This window comes from Microtus pennsylvanicus, chromosome 4 (assembly GCF_037038515.1).
Source record: "Microtus pennsylvanicus isolate mMicPen1 chromosome 4, mMicPen1.hap1, whole genome shotgun sequence".
Lineage (NCBI taxonomy): Eukaryota > Metazoa > Chordata > Mammalia > Rodentia > Cricetidae > Microtus > Microtus pennsylvanicus.
The window spans coordinates 96,716,923-96,735,490 of NC_134582.1; the positions used below are offsets into that span (position 1 = coordinate 96,716,923).

The window sequence follows — 18,568 nt, forward strand, 5'->3', positions numbered from 1 at the left end:
TGGGTTGTCTTCTCCATCTGTAGGTGGAACCAGTTAGAACTTAAGATAGCTGGTCCAGTGGCCTGCCCCTACAGCTTTTCACCATGAATTGCTGAAGGAGACACTTGCCTCTATGTCTCTACTGGACCTCACTGTAAACCCATAGGCAAGGCACCCCCAACCCTGTGCCCCAAGGCTGCCCTCCAGGAACTTAGATCATTCCATTGCAAAAATCAGTTTGGGTCTGAGATTTCTCTGCTGTCTGTTTTGGCAGAATGTTTGAGAAGTATAAGGAAATCTGTTCATGCATTGTGCGTAGTTGGAAATAAGAGTAGTCATGGTACTCGTGGGCAGTGATACAGAGAGACTCAAAGATAAGGCCTGTGGTGCCTCTCCACAGAGCTCAGCTTGCTGCAAATGCGGTGTGTGGGCTTGAACTTGGGAGGGTGCAAGGGGCTGGCAGGGAGGCACAAGTCAGCCTGTGTTTTGCTTGAGAATCTTCAAAGGTGAAAGTCTAGGCCATGGCACCTTCCCCTGGGCCAGCAGCAGGCTGGGGACAGTAGACTGAAGGCACATACTGTCGTGTGTTGGCACTGCCATTTCACAGCAAGACGGGTATAGTGTTTTTCTGTTTTGTGTTCTGGGGGTTGAACTCAAGACTGTGCATTCCAAGCACCCACTCTGCGCTAAACTCCCAGCCCTGCTTTAATGCCGTTTTTTGTTCATCTTCGGCACGTTCAGGTCACACTATGCATCCACTGGCTAGTTTTAGTTGCCGTCACTTGAAGGGCCGTGTTTTGTCATTTCTCAGCCTGGAAGAGCTCCTGAGAGCCCTAGATCTGACTTTTGTCTCTGTTGGTGGGAAGAGGAGGGGCCAGAGTAGCCAGAGTTCTGAGCTCCATTCATCCCCAGCAGCTACAGCATCTCCTGAATGAGGCCGGGTCTCTTTTATGTGAGCTCAGGTGCTGTTAACTGTCCTGATGACATTGAGGGCTGGTGCCTCATCCCACCCCCAACTAGGGTGAAGGTGGTCAGAGGCCACATCTTGTAATGGATACATGCAAACTCCTTTTCCTGTTTGTCCGGAGAACCGAAGTCTCCTTCCCCTTCGCTGATGAGGAAACCATGTCTCAGTCCTTGGACAGAACAGGGCAAGGAAGGGAGTGAAAGGGATTTTGTCACATAGTGTCTGGTTCCCACCATTACCGTTCCTGCTTTCTGTTTGAGAACATTGGGGGCCTGGGAGATTGGGTGGCAAAGCAGGGGACACAGCCAGGTCACCATAGGAGGGCACCTCATTTGCTCCTAGACAGTATTGTGTGGGGGAGGGGGAGAGTTGCATGCTCTGTCACCTGCTGCTTGCCCCACGGCTTTCAGCCAATCTGCTTGATCCTCAAAGCTTGGTATTTCTGCCCCCCTTCTATTTAGCATACAAAGTAATAAGTTTCATGGGGACAGTCCATGCAAATATTTTTTTCTAATTGGCCTTCCAAGCCACCCTCCCTGTCTCCCCTTCTCTCCTTGCTGGTGGCTCATTCTTGCTAGAATAGCTACAAGAACATCTCTGAGACAAGGTGTGATTGAGCCCCACTGAGTAACAGCCACAAAGTGCCCGGCACCAAGCTAGACACGTGGAGTCGCTGGCTTTCTCCAGCTGTCTATCCTATGCCCTGAGTGATCCCAGTAACCCCAATAAAAGGCCTCTAGGTAGGAGAATGGAGGGGAGGGGCCTGGTGCCCAGCACCACCAGCGTCCTGCAAGGCTGATCCACCTAAGAGCCTACTCATGCTCCCAACAGTGCCCTTTGTAGGTGCGACCCCACCCTCCCAGTGACTCTGCCCTGACTGAGAGAGAGAGAGAGAATATAGCATTTACCTCAGTGGGACTGATTGGGCCTGTGGCTTCGTTGGTTCCCAAACTAGTATTTATTGCTTGGTGTGGGTCAGACTTGAGTGACTGAGGAATCCTGGGTTAAGTGTGTGCGTCAGTCGCTCTAAGAAACAGAATTGCCAAGCCTGTGGGGTGCTTGCCGCCAGAACCTGCCTGGGAGGCCGTGGTCTCTTTTCTGCCCCTCAGCTCTTACCACTCCACCCCTCCCCAGCCTCGGCCTCTGGTGGGTTTCTATACTCCTTCCTCCCTCTGTCCCTCCCTCACCCTCAACATCTGCTCATCCTTCAGGCCTCCTCCCGCTAGGGTGAGTAGCTGCCTGCTCTGTGTTCTCCTGGGGCCAGCAATTGCCTCCTGACTGCCTGTGGCCAACACAAATGTCCAGGAGAGGCAGGGCTCCTGCCACTGTTTTGGCCACATCATCACCTGACCTCTGGTCTGTGAACTTTAGACAGTGTGCTTTTCCTGTGTGGAGAGGTGAAAATGGGCAGGTACCCTGTGCCTTTAAGACAGACTGTCAAGGGCGGGGAGTGGTAGGGTAGCTCAGTGGTAGAGCATATGCCTAGCATATGAAGGAGGCTTTGGGATTGCTCTCCAGCACAGGGGAAAGGAATGGCCAACTGAATGAGTTTTCTGTTTGTTTTGTTAAGATGGGGTCTCACCTTGTAGCCCAGGCTGGTGTCACATTTAATATCCTCCTGCCCTGGCTTGCTAAGCGCTGGAGTTACCGGCATGTGCCACCACGCCTGGCTCATGTATGGCTTCTGAAAACCGCTTGAGTTTTAGGAAGGGAATTTTGCTTTAGCTGGGGGAGAATAATGAACAGAGAGGAGGGATTAAGAGAACAGGAAAAATCAGCAAGCTTGGATTCAGATGCGTTTTTTTCTTCCACTGAGAAAAACAAAACACTTGGTCCCTTTAGGAGGCCCCTGCAGGGAGCAGGAAGCCTTGGAACCGGAAGGAAGAGCAGCTTCCTCCTGTGGGTTCCAGGGAAGTTTCTTTCTGGCTCCACCTCTTCTGCTTCTTTCTCCCGTGTTCCCGGTCCAGCTTTTTATCTTGTGAGAGATGTGGAGGGACACCTCCACCTCTGTGGTCCCTGGATGGAACATCACTCCTCACCTACCTCTACCTCTGTGATCCCTTCCCGGAAGCCTGGCTGTGCCCAGACCAATAGGACAGAAGGGAGGAGCATGCCCACCAGCCAGAGTCCACTGTGCTAGGGCTCCAGTGACCAGTTAGCTGGTGTGCAGGGCTGCTCTGCCTGTGTCAACACACACGTGTGCATGTGCCATGCGCTTATGTTGTGAGACCGCGCTGAGCAAAGAATCCTGCTGTTTTCCAGGATTTGAGACCCTCCCACAGGAGCTTTGTTCCTGACTAGTAGAAGGAATTCTTGCCTGTGTGGTCAAGGCCTGGTTTATCCCTAGCAGGCCAGCCGACAAGCAAGAAGGAGGGTGGGAGGGAAGGAGGAAAAGAAAATAGATATTTAGAAATTGCTGATTTTTTTTTGAAGTATGTTGTCTCTAAAATACGTGTGTATTCAGGCTTTTAGTAACCCCCAGCCCCAAAAGGATGCTGCTGAGAGCCCTGCACTTTTATGTGCAGTGTGTTGATGGGCACATTTGTTAAATGGGCAAAAAGCCATTTCAATGCAGTGTATTGTCTGGCCCCAAGAGAAAATTTCCCCCAGGGCTGTCCTTTGTGGGGGGAGTCAGAAAGCGTCTTCCCGCTGGAGAGAGGCAGGTGCTGTGAGCCGTGGACATTCCTTAATGGGCTTCTCTGTTGACCTCGGCCGCTTCTCGCTCTTGTGACCAGAATTCCTCTGCAGAAGCACTGGGTTAGAAGTGCACCCTCAGCCCCACTGCGCCCCATCCCCCACCTAGCACAAGTCTTCTGCAGAGGAAGCCTGAGGCAGTGTAGCAAGTGTGGAGACCAAGCTCTGTTTAACGGAAACCTGGGACCTCAGACTCAGGTTTCGGAGATTAGGAAGCAGATTTGTTTGTGCTTGCTTTTATTCAGTTTGGGTTCCAGGAGTAAAAGTGTTTACTTCTGCCAAAAGCAGCCGATTATAAAACAGTCACAGATTGTTCTTTTCTTGTGAGGCCAAAGCCCTTTAGGAATAAAGCCACCTCCATGGCTGTGGGCAGGGGTGGGGTGGGGTGGGAGCAGCTCTAGGCTGACTCTATGGAACTCCCTGTGTAGACGAGGCCTGGCTCTGCTCCTGAATGTTAGGGTTAAAGTAATGTACCACTATGCACAACCAGGTCAACATTTAGCCCCTGAGTTTTTATATATCATGTAAATTGCTTGCTGAAGTTTATATATCATATTGTTAATAATTTTTCAAGCTTTTAACTGTGCTAAACTTGGGTAAAATTCTTGTGTCACAAACTATGTGTTGGTAAATTTTAAAAGTTGAGCGTATATGAGTAATTAATTTTTCAGAAATCAGACAAATTTCAGGGATTGTGAAGCCTTCTGGGTCAATTTTTCCCCCATGTTGAATAGTGGGCGAGTGTAATTTCTGTGAGCTTGCGATTGAAATCCTTAGGCTTAGACGGTGTGTTGTCACCCTCTGCTGGCCAATTATAGAACTACAGCCTCCCAGTGTGACTATGTTTTGAATGCATCTGTACACATTCACAATTATCTTGTCCACCTGAAGTACTGACCATTACGATCCCCGCTAGCAAATCCATGTTAGGCATGACATGGAAAACACAGTTGTTTATGCTTGCTTCATTTAGCTTTGGTTCCAGGAATGTAGCAGGTGTTTGCTTTTGATGAAATCAGTTAAGCACAAACAAATTCTCCGTTCTTTTCTTGCAAGGCTAAAGCCCTTTAGGGGGAAAGGGTCTCCGGGCAGCTCGAGGCTGACTTTTCTTAAATCACTAATAGTACTTGGAGTATAAAACCCAGAAGTATCAGGTACTATAAAGCTATTGTATTTAAGTACATTAAAAAATAAAGTTGAAATTGTGGCTTACTATACACACATGAGATTTGCAAGAGTCGGCCTAAGTCTTTAAGAGCCAGAGAACTTAAATAACTCAGCAGGTGCAATAGGAGAATATGCAAATATGAGCAGATAGTGTACTGTGCTTAGTGCCACGCTGCTTAGACTCATGGCACTTGTCGCCTGTCCCTGAAGATCAAAGCAGAAACCCATATGAAGACTGCTCTCAGAACTCCACCTTTCATAGATGGTGCTTGGAGAGTCTGATTATTATTACCACGGTGGCTGCAGGAGTTCGGGGAGCCCACCAGCTATGAAACTAAGAAACCCCAGGAGAGTGAAGCAAGAAGTTTCCAGGGGGAAATTTATTTCATTTTCTGCGCTGAGGTCCCAGAGTGGAGGGAGGTGTGTGTGTGGGGGGGGGGTGCATGTGTGCGTGAGCACGCATATGTGTGTGTGCATGTGCGTATGTGTGTGTGTTTATTTCATGTGAAAATATTTTTTGATAGAAAACACTTTTAAAATGATTGAAGGGAAGGGCACTGTGAGCTTTGGGGTTTGACTGACAGAAGCCAGGTAGTAACTCATCCATGCTTTGCTGGCCTCGGGGCTGATAAGGGTAAGGGCAGGGTGCTGAACGGTGCCTCTTTCCTGCTTCTTGAGTTTGTGCTCTTTGACCCAGGGCTGTAACTGCAGCAATAATCTTCAGGCTGTATTGCTGTGAGGAGAGTTTCGGCAAACACAGAGGAATCCACCATTTTTGCAAAGCTGCTGCCGTATCATCTGGTTAAGGGGTCAGTGTTCCTTGTCACTCAAGCGAGAGTGGTTTTTGGAGACAGGATGAGGCACCTTAAGAAAGCCAACCTAATGCCAATTTGATCGTTCCTGGGGAGCCAGCCTGGGGAACTAACTGCCGAAAGACAGTTCCTGAGAGGATTGCCTGGCGTTTCGGAGCTTGCATGTGAGCGTCTCGCAGGCTTTCCTTCCCCATTCAGATGTCTCTCCCTGTGACTTTAGCTAAGAACACCACTTGGTTTTCATTCAGAATCATAAAGACTGGTCTGAGGAAGCAGATGCAACTTAGCCTGAAGGGCTTTGTAGTCTGAATGCTACTGTGCCTCTGACTGTGGCCAGAGGCTGCCCTGTGGGCACTGGAGACTTGTTGGCCAGCAGGGCCTATTTCTCAGTGTTGACCCATAGCTGTGGAAAATGGCAAGGCATGGAATTGGTAAGGTGGGCTGGTATCACAACCAGCAGGGCCAACGTGCTGACAGCTGTTTCTAGAGGCCTGAAGGATGCCTGTGCTTTTCTCTTCTGCAGCCAGGAAAATGGGTCACAGCAAAGACAGGGTGCAGGGCATGAAGTTCGTGTTTGACAGAGAGCAGGCCATCTTTTCAGTAGGCCAGCCTTTATACTATGACGTTCCTCCTCGTTTATCTGAAATTCACGGTTCACTGGGTGCTCTCTATTTTCCTTGTGCAATCTGGCTGCCCTGAAAGACTGATTGTATTAGATGATCTCCCCTTGCTGTGATGAAACAGTGACCAAGGCATCTCATGGAAGGGAGAGCTTAGACGACATTTTAGCTCCAGAGCCCCAAATGGCTAGGGCAGCATGGCAGTGAGCAGTGGGCACGCAGCAGGAGCTGGGAGCTGAGAGCTCACATTTTGAGCCATAAGCAAGAAGAGGTGAGAACAAGAAATGGTGCGGGTTTTTAAACTCTCAGAGCCTGCTTCTTGCAACATATTTCCCACAAGGCCATGCCTACTAACCCTCCCCAGTGTCACCAACTGAGAGATGAGTGTTCAAACATCTGAGCCTATCTGGGGAATTCTCATTCAAATCACTATGCTGGCTAGAGCAGAGTGTATTTGCCTCTCCGTTGGTGGTTGTAAATCCAACCAGGAGAAACAGAGATTTAACCAGGGTTCTGGCATCACAGCTATTGAGCTAGAATCAAACTCCTTCGTTGAGAATCCAGACGGATGCTTCCGCCTGTAAAGTGGTGTAGGCTGGCTGTACACTGGCTGTACAGGAGGATGGTCTCCTATGAACCACGCTTTCAGAGAGTGGAAGTAGGTCTGTGTCAGTGCAACGGACTCCCGTCTAGGACTGCAGTTCTTGGAAACCAGAGGACAGTGTTGCTTCTTTGAAGAAAGAAGCTCTGTGGGACTGTTATGTGATTTTCCCCCTCTTTACAAATAACTTTCCAAGGAGCTCTGACTTGGCTGTGTCCACTGCAGACTACTTTGTAACAAGGAAGGATGTTCAAAGTGACCTAGTGCAAAGAATAGTACCTGTAGCCTCATCCTCGTGTGTGCACACAACCACACTCCCCTACATTCTCATGTGCACGCACAGCCATGCCCCCTGCATCCTCATGTGCATGCACAGCCACACCCCCTGCATTCTCATGTGCACACACAACCACACCCCCTGCATCCTCATCCTCATGTGCACACACAGCCACACATCCCTGCATCCTCATCCTCATGTGCACACACAGCCACACCCCCTGCATCCTCATCCTCATGTGCACACACAGCCACACATCCCTGCGTCCTCATGTGCACACACAGCCACACCCCCTGCATCCTCATCCTCATGTGCACACACAGCCACACATCCCTGCGTCCTCATGTGCACACACAGCCACACCCCCTGCATCCTCATCCTTGTGTGCACACACAGCCACACATCCCTGCGTCCTCATGTGCACACACAGCCACACCCCCTGCATCCTCATCCTTGTGTGCACACACAGCCACACCCCTGCGTCCTCATCCTTGTGTGCACACACAGCCACACATCCCTGCGTCCTCATGTGCACACACAGCCACACCCCCTGCATCCTCATCCTTGTGTGCACACACAGCCACACCCCCTGCATCCTCATGTGCACACACAGCCACACCCCCTGCATCCTCATCCTCATGTGCACACACAGCCACACATCCCTGCGTCCTCATGTGCACACACAGCCACACCCCCTGCATCCTCATCCTCATGTGCACACACAGCCACACATCCCTGCGTCCTCATCCTTGTGTGCACACACAGCCACACATCCCTGCGTCCTCATGTGCACACACAGCCACACCCCCTGCATCCTCATCCTCATGTGCACACACAGCCACACATCCCTGCGTCCTCATGTGCACATACAGCCACACCCCCTGCATCCTCATCCTCATGTGCACACACAGCCACACCCCCTGCGTCCTCATGTGCACATACAGCCACACCCCCTGCATCCTCATCCTCATGTGCACACACAGCCACACCCCCTGCATCCTCATCCTCATGTGCACACACAGCCACACCCCTGCATCCTCATCCTCATGTGCACACACAGCCACACATCCCTGCGTCCTCATGTGCACACACAGCCACACCCCTGCATCCTCATCCTCATGTGCACACACAGCCACACATCCCTGCGTCCTCATGTGCACACACAGCCACACCCCCTGCATCCTCATCCTCATGTGCACACACAGCCACACATCCCTGCGTCCTCATGTGCACACACAGCCACACCCCCTGCATCCTCATCCTCATGTGCACACACAGCCACACCCCCTGCATCCTCATCCTCATGTGCACACATAGCCACACCCCCTGCATCCTCATCCTCATGTGCACACACAGCCACACATCCCTGCGTCCTCATGTGCACACACAGCCACACCCCCTGCATCCTCATCCTCATGTGCACACACAGCCACACATCCCTGCGTCCTCATGTGCACACACAGCCACACCCCCTGCATCCTCATCCTCATGTGCACACACAGCCACACCCCCTGCATCCTCATCCTCATGTGCACACATAGCCACACCCCCTGCATCCTCATCCTCATGTGCACACACAGCCACACCCCTGCATCCTCATCCTCATGTGCACACACAGCCACACATCCCTGCGTCCTCATCCTCATGTGCACACACAGCCACACCCCTGCATCCTCATCCTCATGTGCACACACAGCCACATCCCTGCATCCTCATCCTCATGTGCACACACAGCCACACCCCTGCATCCTCATCCTCATGTGCACACACAGCCACACCCCCTGCATCCTCATCCTCATGTGCACACACAGCCACATCCCTGCATCCTCATCCTCATGTGCACACATAGCCACACCCCCCTGCATCCTCGTGTGCCCACACAGCCACACCCCTGCATCCTCATCCTTGTGTGCACACACAGCCACACCCCCCACACCTTCATCCTCATGTGCACACAGGCAAGCTCTCCTAATGATCGTGAGAAAGGAAAAAGGTATCATTGATTTCTGTCATTGTGTGAACATTGTGAGTACATAGACACCAGCTGTGCTGTTTCTAGGTGATGTCTCTTATGGAACCACTGTCTTCATGCCACACTGTGCCCCAAGCACACCAGCATGGCACATATGACTCTCTATTTCTCTCTTTGAAGAGCCCAGAGCTTTGAGAAGACATTCAGGAACTCTGGCACCTGGTGTTTTCTGCTTTTCTTTTCCTTTCTTCAACAGACAGGGTTAGGGTGGGACTTGGGAAGGGGGACCGGTGGCCCAGTCCCTCTCTCTGGGGATGTCCAAGGTGTTGTCCTTGAATGTGTGCAGATGCAGTGCATATGAAGCCTGGTGTTTTCCAGTGGAGCAGTCACAACCCACTCTGTTACCTTGGGTTTTCACATTCCATGACTGACCAACTATGGCCTGGGTGGCTGAGGACAGAGGGAGGGAGGAAGGGAGGAAGGGAGGGAGGGAGGGAGGGAGGGAGGGAGGGAGGGAAGGAAGGAAGGAAGGAGGGGATCAGAAAATGCTATCAACAAGCAGCAGTACTTGCATACCTGGAGGGCCATGTGAAGGAGGCACTGGCATGGCCATTAGGGATAGCCTAGGCTAGCTTTTCAGAAATGTCCTCTCATTGTATCTGGTAGGAGCTCCCAGGAACTATGTGTTCTGGTGAAGTTATTTTGATCATGCTTGTTGATCTAGATGATCAGTTACCTGAACTCTTAACACTTCACCTTTTGTGAACAAAACCAAACCAGAATCTGAGAGAAACTTTCGGGGACTGGCCACAGTTCTGGGATCTAGGTCTCTGGGGTTCTGTTGCAGATTGTGGGGATTGTGCCATTCTGGTCATACAGAGTCTTGGACAAAGCTAGTATACTAAGGAATCGTAATTCCATCCCTTCAAAGCTGGTGGGGGAAGCTAAAGTGGGAAGTCTTACGTGTGTATTGCTCATGGGAGACAGAAAACTCCACATCTCCCAAGTATGGCCTTGAGCTATAAGATTTTAAAAATAAAGTACCGCAAAGCCCGACATCCAGTCAGAGCCTGTGGTGCCCCCTCTGTGGTGCCCATAACAAGCACTGGTGCTTGGGTTCCTGGGGAGGGCCATGACTCATGCCCACATGGGCTTTCTTTGAGATCTTTTCCCCTTCTGAACGTTGCATTTAGATGACTTGCCTAAATATGGGCTCCGTTTTCACAGGCCTTGTGGTCTGGGCAGCTGGCACTGGATGAGTGAGTCCTTGCCCGTGATGTCAGGGCTCTTGGGTTCTGGGCCACCCACCCCTTGTGCAGCCGTCACGCTGATGGCAACCGAGGGGTCCCTGGCTTAGCTCTGGCTGTGTGCAGGCATTGGTGGTATGGCCCCAGAATGTCCCAGTGCAGGGGATCTTCCACCCTTGTCCTCCTTCCAATGTCATTTTGGGATGTGTGGCATCGGTAGCAGCAGAGTCACATGTCACTGATGTGCACAGTGGGCAGGGGTAGCTCAGGACCTTACAGGTTAGCACTTGGCACACACAAGGCTGAATGAGTACTGAGTCTCCACTTATGTGAGGCTTGGTTTTCTGTTCTTTTAGGCCAAAAGTTCTCAAAACAAACAGCTCCCAAGTTTCAAATCACATGCCACTATGAGTAGCACGCTGAATTAGCCACCCACCCTGACTCTCCTGAGATGAGAAGGGTTCCCCTGTCACCCTGACTCTTCTGAGATGAGAAGGGTTCCCCTGTCACCCTGACTCTCCTGAGATGAGAAGGGTTCCCCTGTCACCCTGACTCTCCTGAGATGAGAAGGGCTCCCTGTCACCCTGACTCTCCTGAGATGAGAAGGGTTCCCCTGTCACCCTGACTCTCCTGAGATGAGAAGGGTTCCCTGTCACCCTGACTCTCCTGAGATGAGAAGGGTTCCCCTGTCACCCTGACTCTCCTGAGATGAGAAGGGTTCCCTGTCACCCTGACTCTCCTGAGATGAGAAGGGTTCCCTGTCACCCTGACTCTCCTGAGATGAGAAGGGTCCCCTGTCTCATGTCTGCACTCTGTATTTGCTACCCTGCCACCAATCATTAGCAGCTGTCTTGGGATCTCAGTACTCAGGGTCCTATGCCCCCCTCCTGCATTTTGCTTAATGCTGGCCATAGAATGGGAGACTGGTGATGCTGGCCATTGGGGCGCGCAAAGGGGAACAACTAGAAAGCCTCTCTGCAAGAGAAGTGAATAGTCTCACTTGCAAAAGGAGACCAAACCCAAAAGCAAACCCTACAAATGCAGGCTGAGGTAGCTAAGATCTACTGTAGAGGGCATTGCCTGTCTGTAAAATTATGGAGGTGAAATTCATGGTAGCTTTTCCAATTCACTTCAAACTGTGAAAGCAACAGCTATGGCTATGGCATGTGATTTGGGCTGAATTATGGTAGAATAAAACTTTTATCTTTTTGGGTCTGGGTCTATCTGTGGTTTCAAGAATCCATGGGAAACATTGAGACATTTCTATCATAGGAGCAGGACATTTTGCTGTGGAAGATGACATAGGTGTCCTCATCATGGGACACACTTGTTGTGTATCTGGTTACTTATTTCATCACAGGCTGCTCGCCTCTCTGACCTGGCCATTTCTGTCTCTGTTCTAGGACTGCTTGCCATCAAGGAAGCACACGACATAGAGACCAGGCTCAACGAGGTTGAGAAACTGCTCGAGACAGTCATCAGCATGCCGTGTAAGGTGAGTGAGGCATCTAGGTGGGGCAGGAAGGCCAGAGTGTCCCATCACCAACCAGACTTAAAGACAGGTCCCTGCATCTCACCCAGCATATCATTCCCACTAGGCGTCCCGGCAGACAATCAAGGGAAGGAAGGCATCTGTGAGCTCTACCAGGTTCTTTCGAATCCTGAGGTGTGAAGCAGGAGGAGACAGGACTTCTCTGGAAGCAGCCAGGAGCCCTTTCTTTCTTTCCTCACCTCAGACTTGCTCTCCTGTTAGGTTTAGAACGGGCACCAGGAAGCCAAGGACAGTGTCTGCATCTTTGGCAGCCGCAGTGTTCAGTTCTGTCTCCTTGGAACTCACGCACTGAGTCTGTGAGGTTGATGTGAAGAACTAAGAATCTGTCTGAAGGGTCAGGCAGAACTCCTTAGCTCCTAAAGGTTCTACTTTCCCAAAGGGAAAATGGTGGAAGTAGAAGCAACCAAGCTGATAGTACAGGAGGGAGCTGTGGTCTGGGAAGTCCTTCTGTATGTGTTTGTTTGTATTGGTTAATGAATAAAGAAACTGTAGTGGGCCTGCACAGGGCAGAATATAGTTAGGCGAGGAAAACTAAACTGAATGCTGGGAGAAAGGAGGTGGATTCAGGGAGATGCTATGTAGCTGCTGCTGGGGACAAGCCAGAACCTTGCCCAATGGGTTAAATTAAGATGTAAGAGTTAGCCAATAAGAAGCTATAGCTAATAGACCAAGTAGTGATTTAATTAATACTGTTTCTGTGTGGTTATTTCCAGTCTGAGCAGCAGGGAACGAACAAGCAGCCTCCTACAACAGAGCTGGGTATAATCCACCAGCTATGTGCAAAGCATTCCCCAGAGCCACCCACCCTAGCCAGAGGCTCGCCTGTTAGCCACTTGTAAACAAGAAACTACAGTGGTCCACTTACTGGGCACAGGCCATCAACCAGCCCCTGCACAGGCCCGGGATTGCCTTCTGAGCATCATATCAGTTGGGATTACCTCTGTGCACAAACCCCACCCCAGCACACACACGGGACCTGCTGTGGAGAGCTTTTCATCTTTAGTAATGACTGTGTTTGTCCCCAGTATTCTAGGTCAGAGGTTGTTCTCACCTTCTTTGAAAGATCGCCTCTGGATCAGGTGTTAAAAAATGATAATGTCCATAAAATTCAACCCAGCTTTCAAAGTCCTGTCAAAATATCAGGTAAGAGCCGCAATAAAGGCGTGGGAGAACTGCTCTGGGTGGCTGTGGTGGTTGCAAGGTCTTTCCAGTGTGGCATTTTGGTGGGCGGGCTCAGCCTCCCCCTTGGGAAGAACAGAGGACATTTGGTGAGATGCTCAAAGCCACCTGTGAGAGGGGTAAGGAAAGGAGGGACAGAGTGACGGTGCAGTGGTGTCTTTACCACACAGGGATGGCAATGCCAGCTGTGTGCAGGGATGAACTGGATGGGTGGGTTCTAGGACCTGGGGTGGGAGAGGTCTCCTAGATATGGCTGAGTGTACAGGGTGGGTGGTCCATCTGGGCTGTTTGGTCTCTGATCTTAAAGGACTGTGGACGGTGTGAGGGCCAGGGGCCCCTTGGTAACTGGGACCTAACCTCTAAACCTTCTTTCCAGCTGATCGCAAGAGGTGAGGCTGTTTGTCCAGGTTGATGTCTGTCCTACAGGCTCCACAGGCTCTGAAGTCTCACTGGCTGTCCAATGGGGCTCTGATTGCCTACCGTGGTGCATGGACAAGCTTCTGCTCTTGAGTCTGAGTGGGAACAGTGCAGAGTCCTAGGCCTGTGTGTTGTACCATTTCATCATTTGGGGCAAATGGGAAAGAGAACAGAAGAACCCTTAAAGGGGTGGGACACGGCTTCAAGATGACCTGGAGGCATCGCAGTTGAGGGGACAGATGAGTTTCAGGCGCTGCCTCTGGAGGAGTCCCCTGTCCCCATCCTGCTTTATTTTATCATGTAATGATCATATCATGATATAATGATTACATCACCATGTGTTTGTTCTGTAAGACTGAAAATAATGGGGTGGAATTAAAGGGATGAATGCAGATGCCACCTGGGGCTTTAAGTTTGTTTTTATGTGTTTTTTCAAGGACTGGTGAGTTGTCCTTGCTACTGTGTGAGAACTCGCTAGTGACCTTTGCTTATGGCAGAGGTGCAGCATCCAAGCCTACAAGGGCAGGGATCTTGTCCTTCTTGTGCACCTTGAGACAGCAGACCACGTGAGATGTTATGCCTGGCTCCGGAGACTCTGCAAAACGAGCTGCTGCCTCAGAAATGACCAGGCATGGGAGGGACAATGAGTAGGAAGAAATGAGGCAGGGGGGTTGGGAATCTGCCCCTTAGGCACTGGTGGACCTGAATGGAAAGTGTTGGCTGGGCACTGGTTTGGGAACCCTGGCTTGGCAAGAAGGGAATTTGTAAATGACCTGTAGCTAAAAGTCTTGGTGCAAGGTATGGTGTGTGTGTGTGTGTGTGTGTGTGTGTGTGTGTGTGTGTGTGTGTGTGTGTGTGCACCTGTGGTGTGGGGTTGTTGCTATGTGAGGCGGCAGTCTGGGGGATAGCTTCCTGCTAAGTGAACTGTTTGGAATTCTTCTATGGGTTTCTTCCACTCCTGAGGCTCTCTACCCTTCAGTATTCCTAGCCTTCCTATTTGGCTCCCAGAACAACCAGGCCTCCCTCGAGCCGGAGTTTCCTAATATGAACTGGAGGGCATGAATCTTACCTGGAGTGTCTGCAACGGGCAGCATCTGTCAGCTCCAGTCTCCAGTGAGGGAGCAGACACATTCAACACGCTGCAAAGGCTTCCACATTGATTTCCTTTTTTAATGACTTTTTTATATGTGTAAAAATTTGACCTACATATATGTCTATGCACCACATGCATAAGGTACTTATGGAGGCCAGAAGAGGGCACTGAATCCCTTGGAACTGGAATTATGGGTAGTTATGAGTCATCATGTGGGTGCTGGGACTCGAACCAGGTCCTCTGCAAGAGCAACAGTTGCTCTTAACTGCAGCTGATCCATCTGTCTCTTCAGTGCCTTCTCCCCACTCCCCTTACCCGCAACCACTGATTTCTATTGAAGTTTTTTGTTCAGAAGCACTGGCATCTTCTTGAGGAAACTGAACTGTTCCCTTGTGGGCACTTTAGGTTTTTCAGTGCCTTTATGGACGGGTGTGTTCTGGGGGTGTGGCTCTCAGAAGGAGGCCCAGAGTCTGAGGAGTTCTGGCTTCCCAGGAACCCATGACCTTGACTCTATCTCTCCAGAGTTCACCCCATGTGCTTACAGGAGGACCCCCAAACTGTTTTTAGTGCTTTTCTCAAAGCCTCACCGGCAGAAGCAAGCCCAGCTTTCTCGTCATCTCAGACAGATTAAAGTCTGACTGGCAGATGAATTTTAATCTTATTGCGTCATCTCCACACCCTGAGTCTCCTCCTCTGGACTATGGTCATTATTTGTACTTGTGACCCTCAAAAGTCATCAGGCAAGCTCTGCCCATCCATGGCCATTCTCGTCAATTCTATCCATTTAGGAAATAAAAGTTGATGGTCAAGACGTCCCCTGACCCTTCTTCCCTTCTCTTAAGGGGTTTCTTCATGCATTCTGGCATTTGGGAGGTGGTGGGTGTTATGGAGTTGGAACAGATCCCGCCCCCCTCTCTTGGGATGGTGATTTACTGAGCCAGGACCCTGAGCCTCCAGACTTTTCTCTTTGAATGTTGAGGCTGTAGGTAGTGAGGGCTCCACCAGATGGCACTAGATATTGGTTGTGTTGAAAAAATATTTTTAATATTCTGGGTCCTCCTCAAAGATGACCACTCAGACTTAAGCATTCCTTTCCTATGTTGATTTAAGTGTTTATTAAGCACGAGAGAGCACAGATCTTAAGTGTTCTGCAATGAGGCTGTGACTGCAGCTCCAAGGAAACAGAGGCCTCAGCTCCACCTAGTTAGGGCTGGAAGGACCAATAGATTCCAAAAACATGTGTTGTTCCCATTTAGGGTTTGAAAGGAAATACGTGTGTGTGTGTGTGTGTGTGTGTGTGTGTGTGTGTGTGTGTTCTTTAATCTAGTATCTATTCAATGTTAGCATTAATTTTTACTATATGGGGAGAGACATATCAGCAAGTTAATAAAAGGCTATTGTTTATGCTTTTGTTCTGTTGCTGAAAAAAACTGAAAATATAATGCCAGGGAGGACTTAGAAGGGAGGAAAGCTATAGTGTGAATGCTCCCATGACTGACTGAAGGTCTGCAGAAGAAATGGAATCAGAGAATTGATGAGCTGGAGGGGTGGTGGTATAGAATACATGTAAACTCTGCTACAAGTACAAATTAGGAGACTTACTATCATGGCACCATGCATGTGGATTGGAAGATGTCCAAAAAAAAAAAAATCCATCGATGGAGATAAGATAAGCAGTGGGTGGAAGGAAAATCAGGGTTTGCCCAGTGTTAACAACGTATTCTCTAAGGTATTTGTTAATAGTATTGGATAATGGGCCTATGGATATTGTGTAGTACACACATGCACATAGGCATACCCCATATTTCCACAGGAAAGGGCCGTTAGCAGAAAACAGGTGAAACCCCACTGAAGGGGCTCTTCCCTAGTGACATCCTCGTTCCCTGGATGCGATGAGGGACCCTGCATGAAGTGCTGACAGTAGGGGAGCCGCTGGGGGACATGTCTGAGCCCTGTCTATGTTTTCATGGCTTACCTGGATTACAAAATACAAACATAGGAATACAAGAGTATCTTGAGGTTTGGAGTGTGCCTCAGTGACAGAGCCATTGCCTAGCGTATTTGAGGCCTTGAGTTTGATTCTTTCATCAGGGTTGATGGAGTTAGGGATGTGACTTCAAAAATTAAGCTACTTAGTGACTTTTTTGTTGTGGGTTCTAAACTGACATGCAAGAAATTCATAAAGTTTGTTTGAAAATAGCCTTGGGGCCATGGTGCCCACGCCTAGTGACTCACTCCAGCCAGGCCCACTTCCGGAATGATTCCCAACCTTCCAAAGCAGCATGACCAGCTGGGGACTAAGTGTTCAAACACACAAACCTTTGGGGGTCATTTCACATTCAAACTACAGCTTCACCCTCCCATGAAGACTGGCCCAAGAGTAACCGCCCCTTCAAGCTGTTGTTCAGTGGGTGGACAGTGCCTGGGGAGGGCACCACTGAACAATTCTTAGCAAAGTAGTCACTTTAAACTGATGGCCCCTTCAATTAGATGCGTGTTAGGGTTAGACTGTCTTTGTTGTAAATTTTGAATAATTCCTCAGAAGTCATACTCTTCTCAAGACACTGTTTGTTAAGAGAATGGAGGAGATAAAAATATAAACTGTCCCAGAATATTTGTTCCAGTTTTAGCTAGCACAGGCATAGGAGGGTCGCGTGTATCTGGCGAGGTTTGGAGCCTGCTGTGGTACCTGTTTTTGTGTCAGTGTTTCTCAGTGAGCCATCCCTCTCCGAGCCAGCCTGGGATGGCTGCATTAAAGGAGTACAGATGCTGTGTGTTGAGAGGCCTGAGGGCTGATGGCTCAGAGTGATGAAGGTGAGGTTGGGGATCCATGAGGGACCAAGAGCTTCTCCGGGATTATCTTTTGTGAAATACTAGTAATTTGAGCAGGATCCCTTTGTGACCTGGGGGCGGGACTCTGAGGGACAGGAGACCAATATGCTTATTGTCCTCAGAGCCCAACTGGCCTTGGGAGCTTTAGATCTCATTTATGTTCCCAAAGGCTCTTTGTCATAGACAGCGGAGGAGTGACTTGTTCCAAATCTATTCTGGAGGGACCAGCATAGACTGTACTTCCTGGACTCTGCAGTATACATTAGACATGTCAATAGCTCCAGGAGTATGTACAGAAGTGACTTGCATGGGTGACATCTATTTGAACTCCCAGGATCCCTCCCCCCGCCCAGATTCCCTTGGCAAAGGGGTGAGAGAAGGAGACCTAGGCTGTCAGTCAGCGGTGTGGAGGCTGCACAGGGGCTGCCTGCACTTCCTCAGACAGACAGATTTGGGTCAGAGTTAATCAGAACAATAAAGAAAGTGGCTCACTGCTGCCTCGCCCTTTGAGTGGGGAGGCTAGGAATCGGAACTCATGTGGGGTTCGCTGGTTTTCAGTCTGACAGCTCATTGGCTAAGCATCTTCCCTTTGTTCTTCATACAAAGAAATATAGCTGGCCCAAGTTCCCAGACCCACCCCTTAGTGGTTTGTAGCGTCTTTCCCAGGTGGAAGAGAGAGGAAGAAGGCAGGGGAGGAAGCCAGATACTGATAGTGCCCCGCTCACCAGTGTGACTGACTGGGAAGTGCTACAGGAGACTCGGCACACATGTTAGCTCCTTCTGCAGAAAGCCCCATGTCCTTTTCAGCGAGGACTTGGGAAACTGACTGAATGATAATTTTGTGAGAGGAGGAAACCAAGTTTTCTTTATTCTTTTTGGGTGGTTCCCTGACTCTCCACATATGGAGAGGAGTTCGCAGAATGGAGCACCGACTGCCTAGAAAGGTTAAAAATAAATAAACAGGAAGTAATAATTTCTTCATGGAAAAGCCAATTTCTATACTCAGGAATAAATTAGACCATGGTCAGGTGGAGAGAGGACTAAGATAATCCTTTAGAAACAAAGGCATCTGATGTCCCCTAACCCTTAAGACGGGAGAGATATTCTTGTTGGCTGTGTGTGCCAGGAGGAGAGGAGGGGCTAAAGGCAGCTGTGTCCC

At 49.9% G+C, this 18,568-nt stretch overlaps 1 protein-coding gene across 1 annotated transcript in view; it reads left to right on the top strand.

The window, feature by feature from the left end:
* Pxdc1 (PX domain containing 1) overlaps positions 1 to 18,568 on the top strand; it is a 29,071-nt gene that overhangs the window by 5,492 nt on the left and 5,011 nt on the right. Inside the window, exons 2-3 of the mRNA XM_075969932.1 lie at positions 11,740 to 11,831; positions 12,914 to 13,031. Of these exons, the coding sequence (XP_075826047.1) occupies positions 11,740 to 11,831; positions 12,914 to 13,031 (210 nt within the window). The remainder of the gene's footprint in view (positions 1 to 11,739; positions 11,832 to 12,913; positions 13,032 to 18,568) is intronic.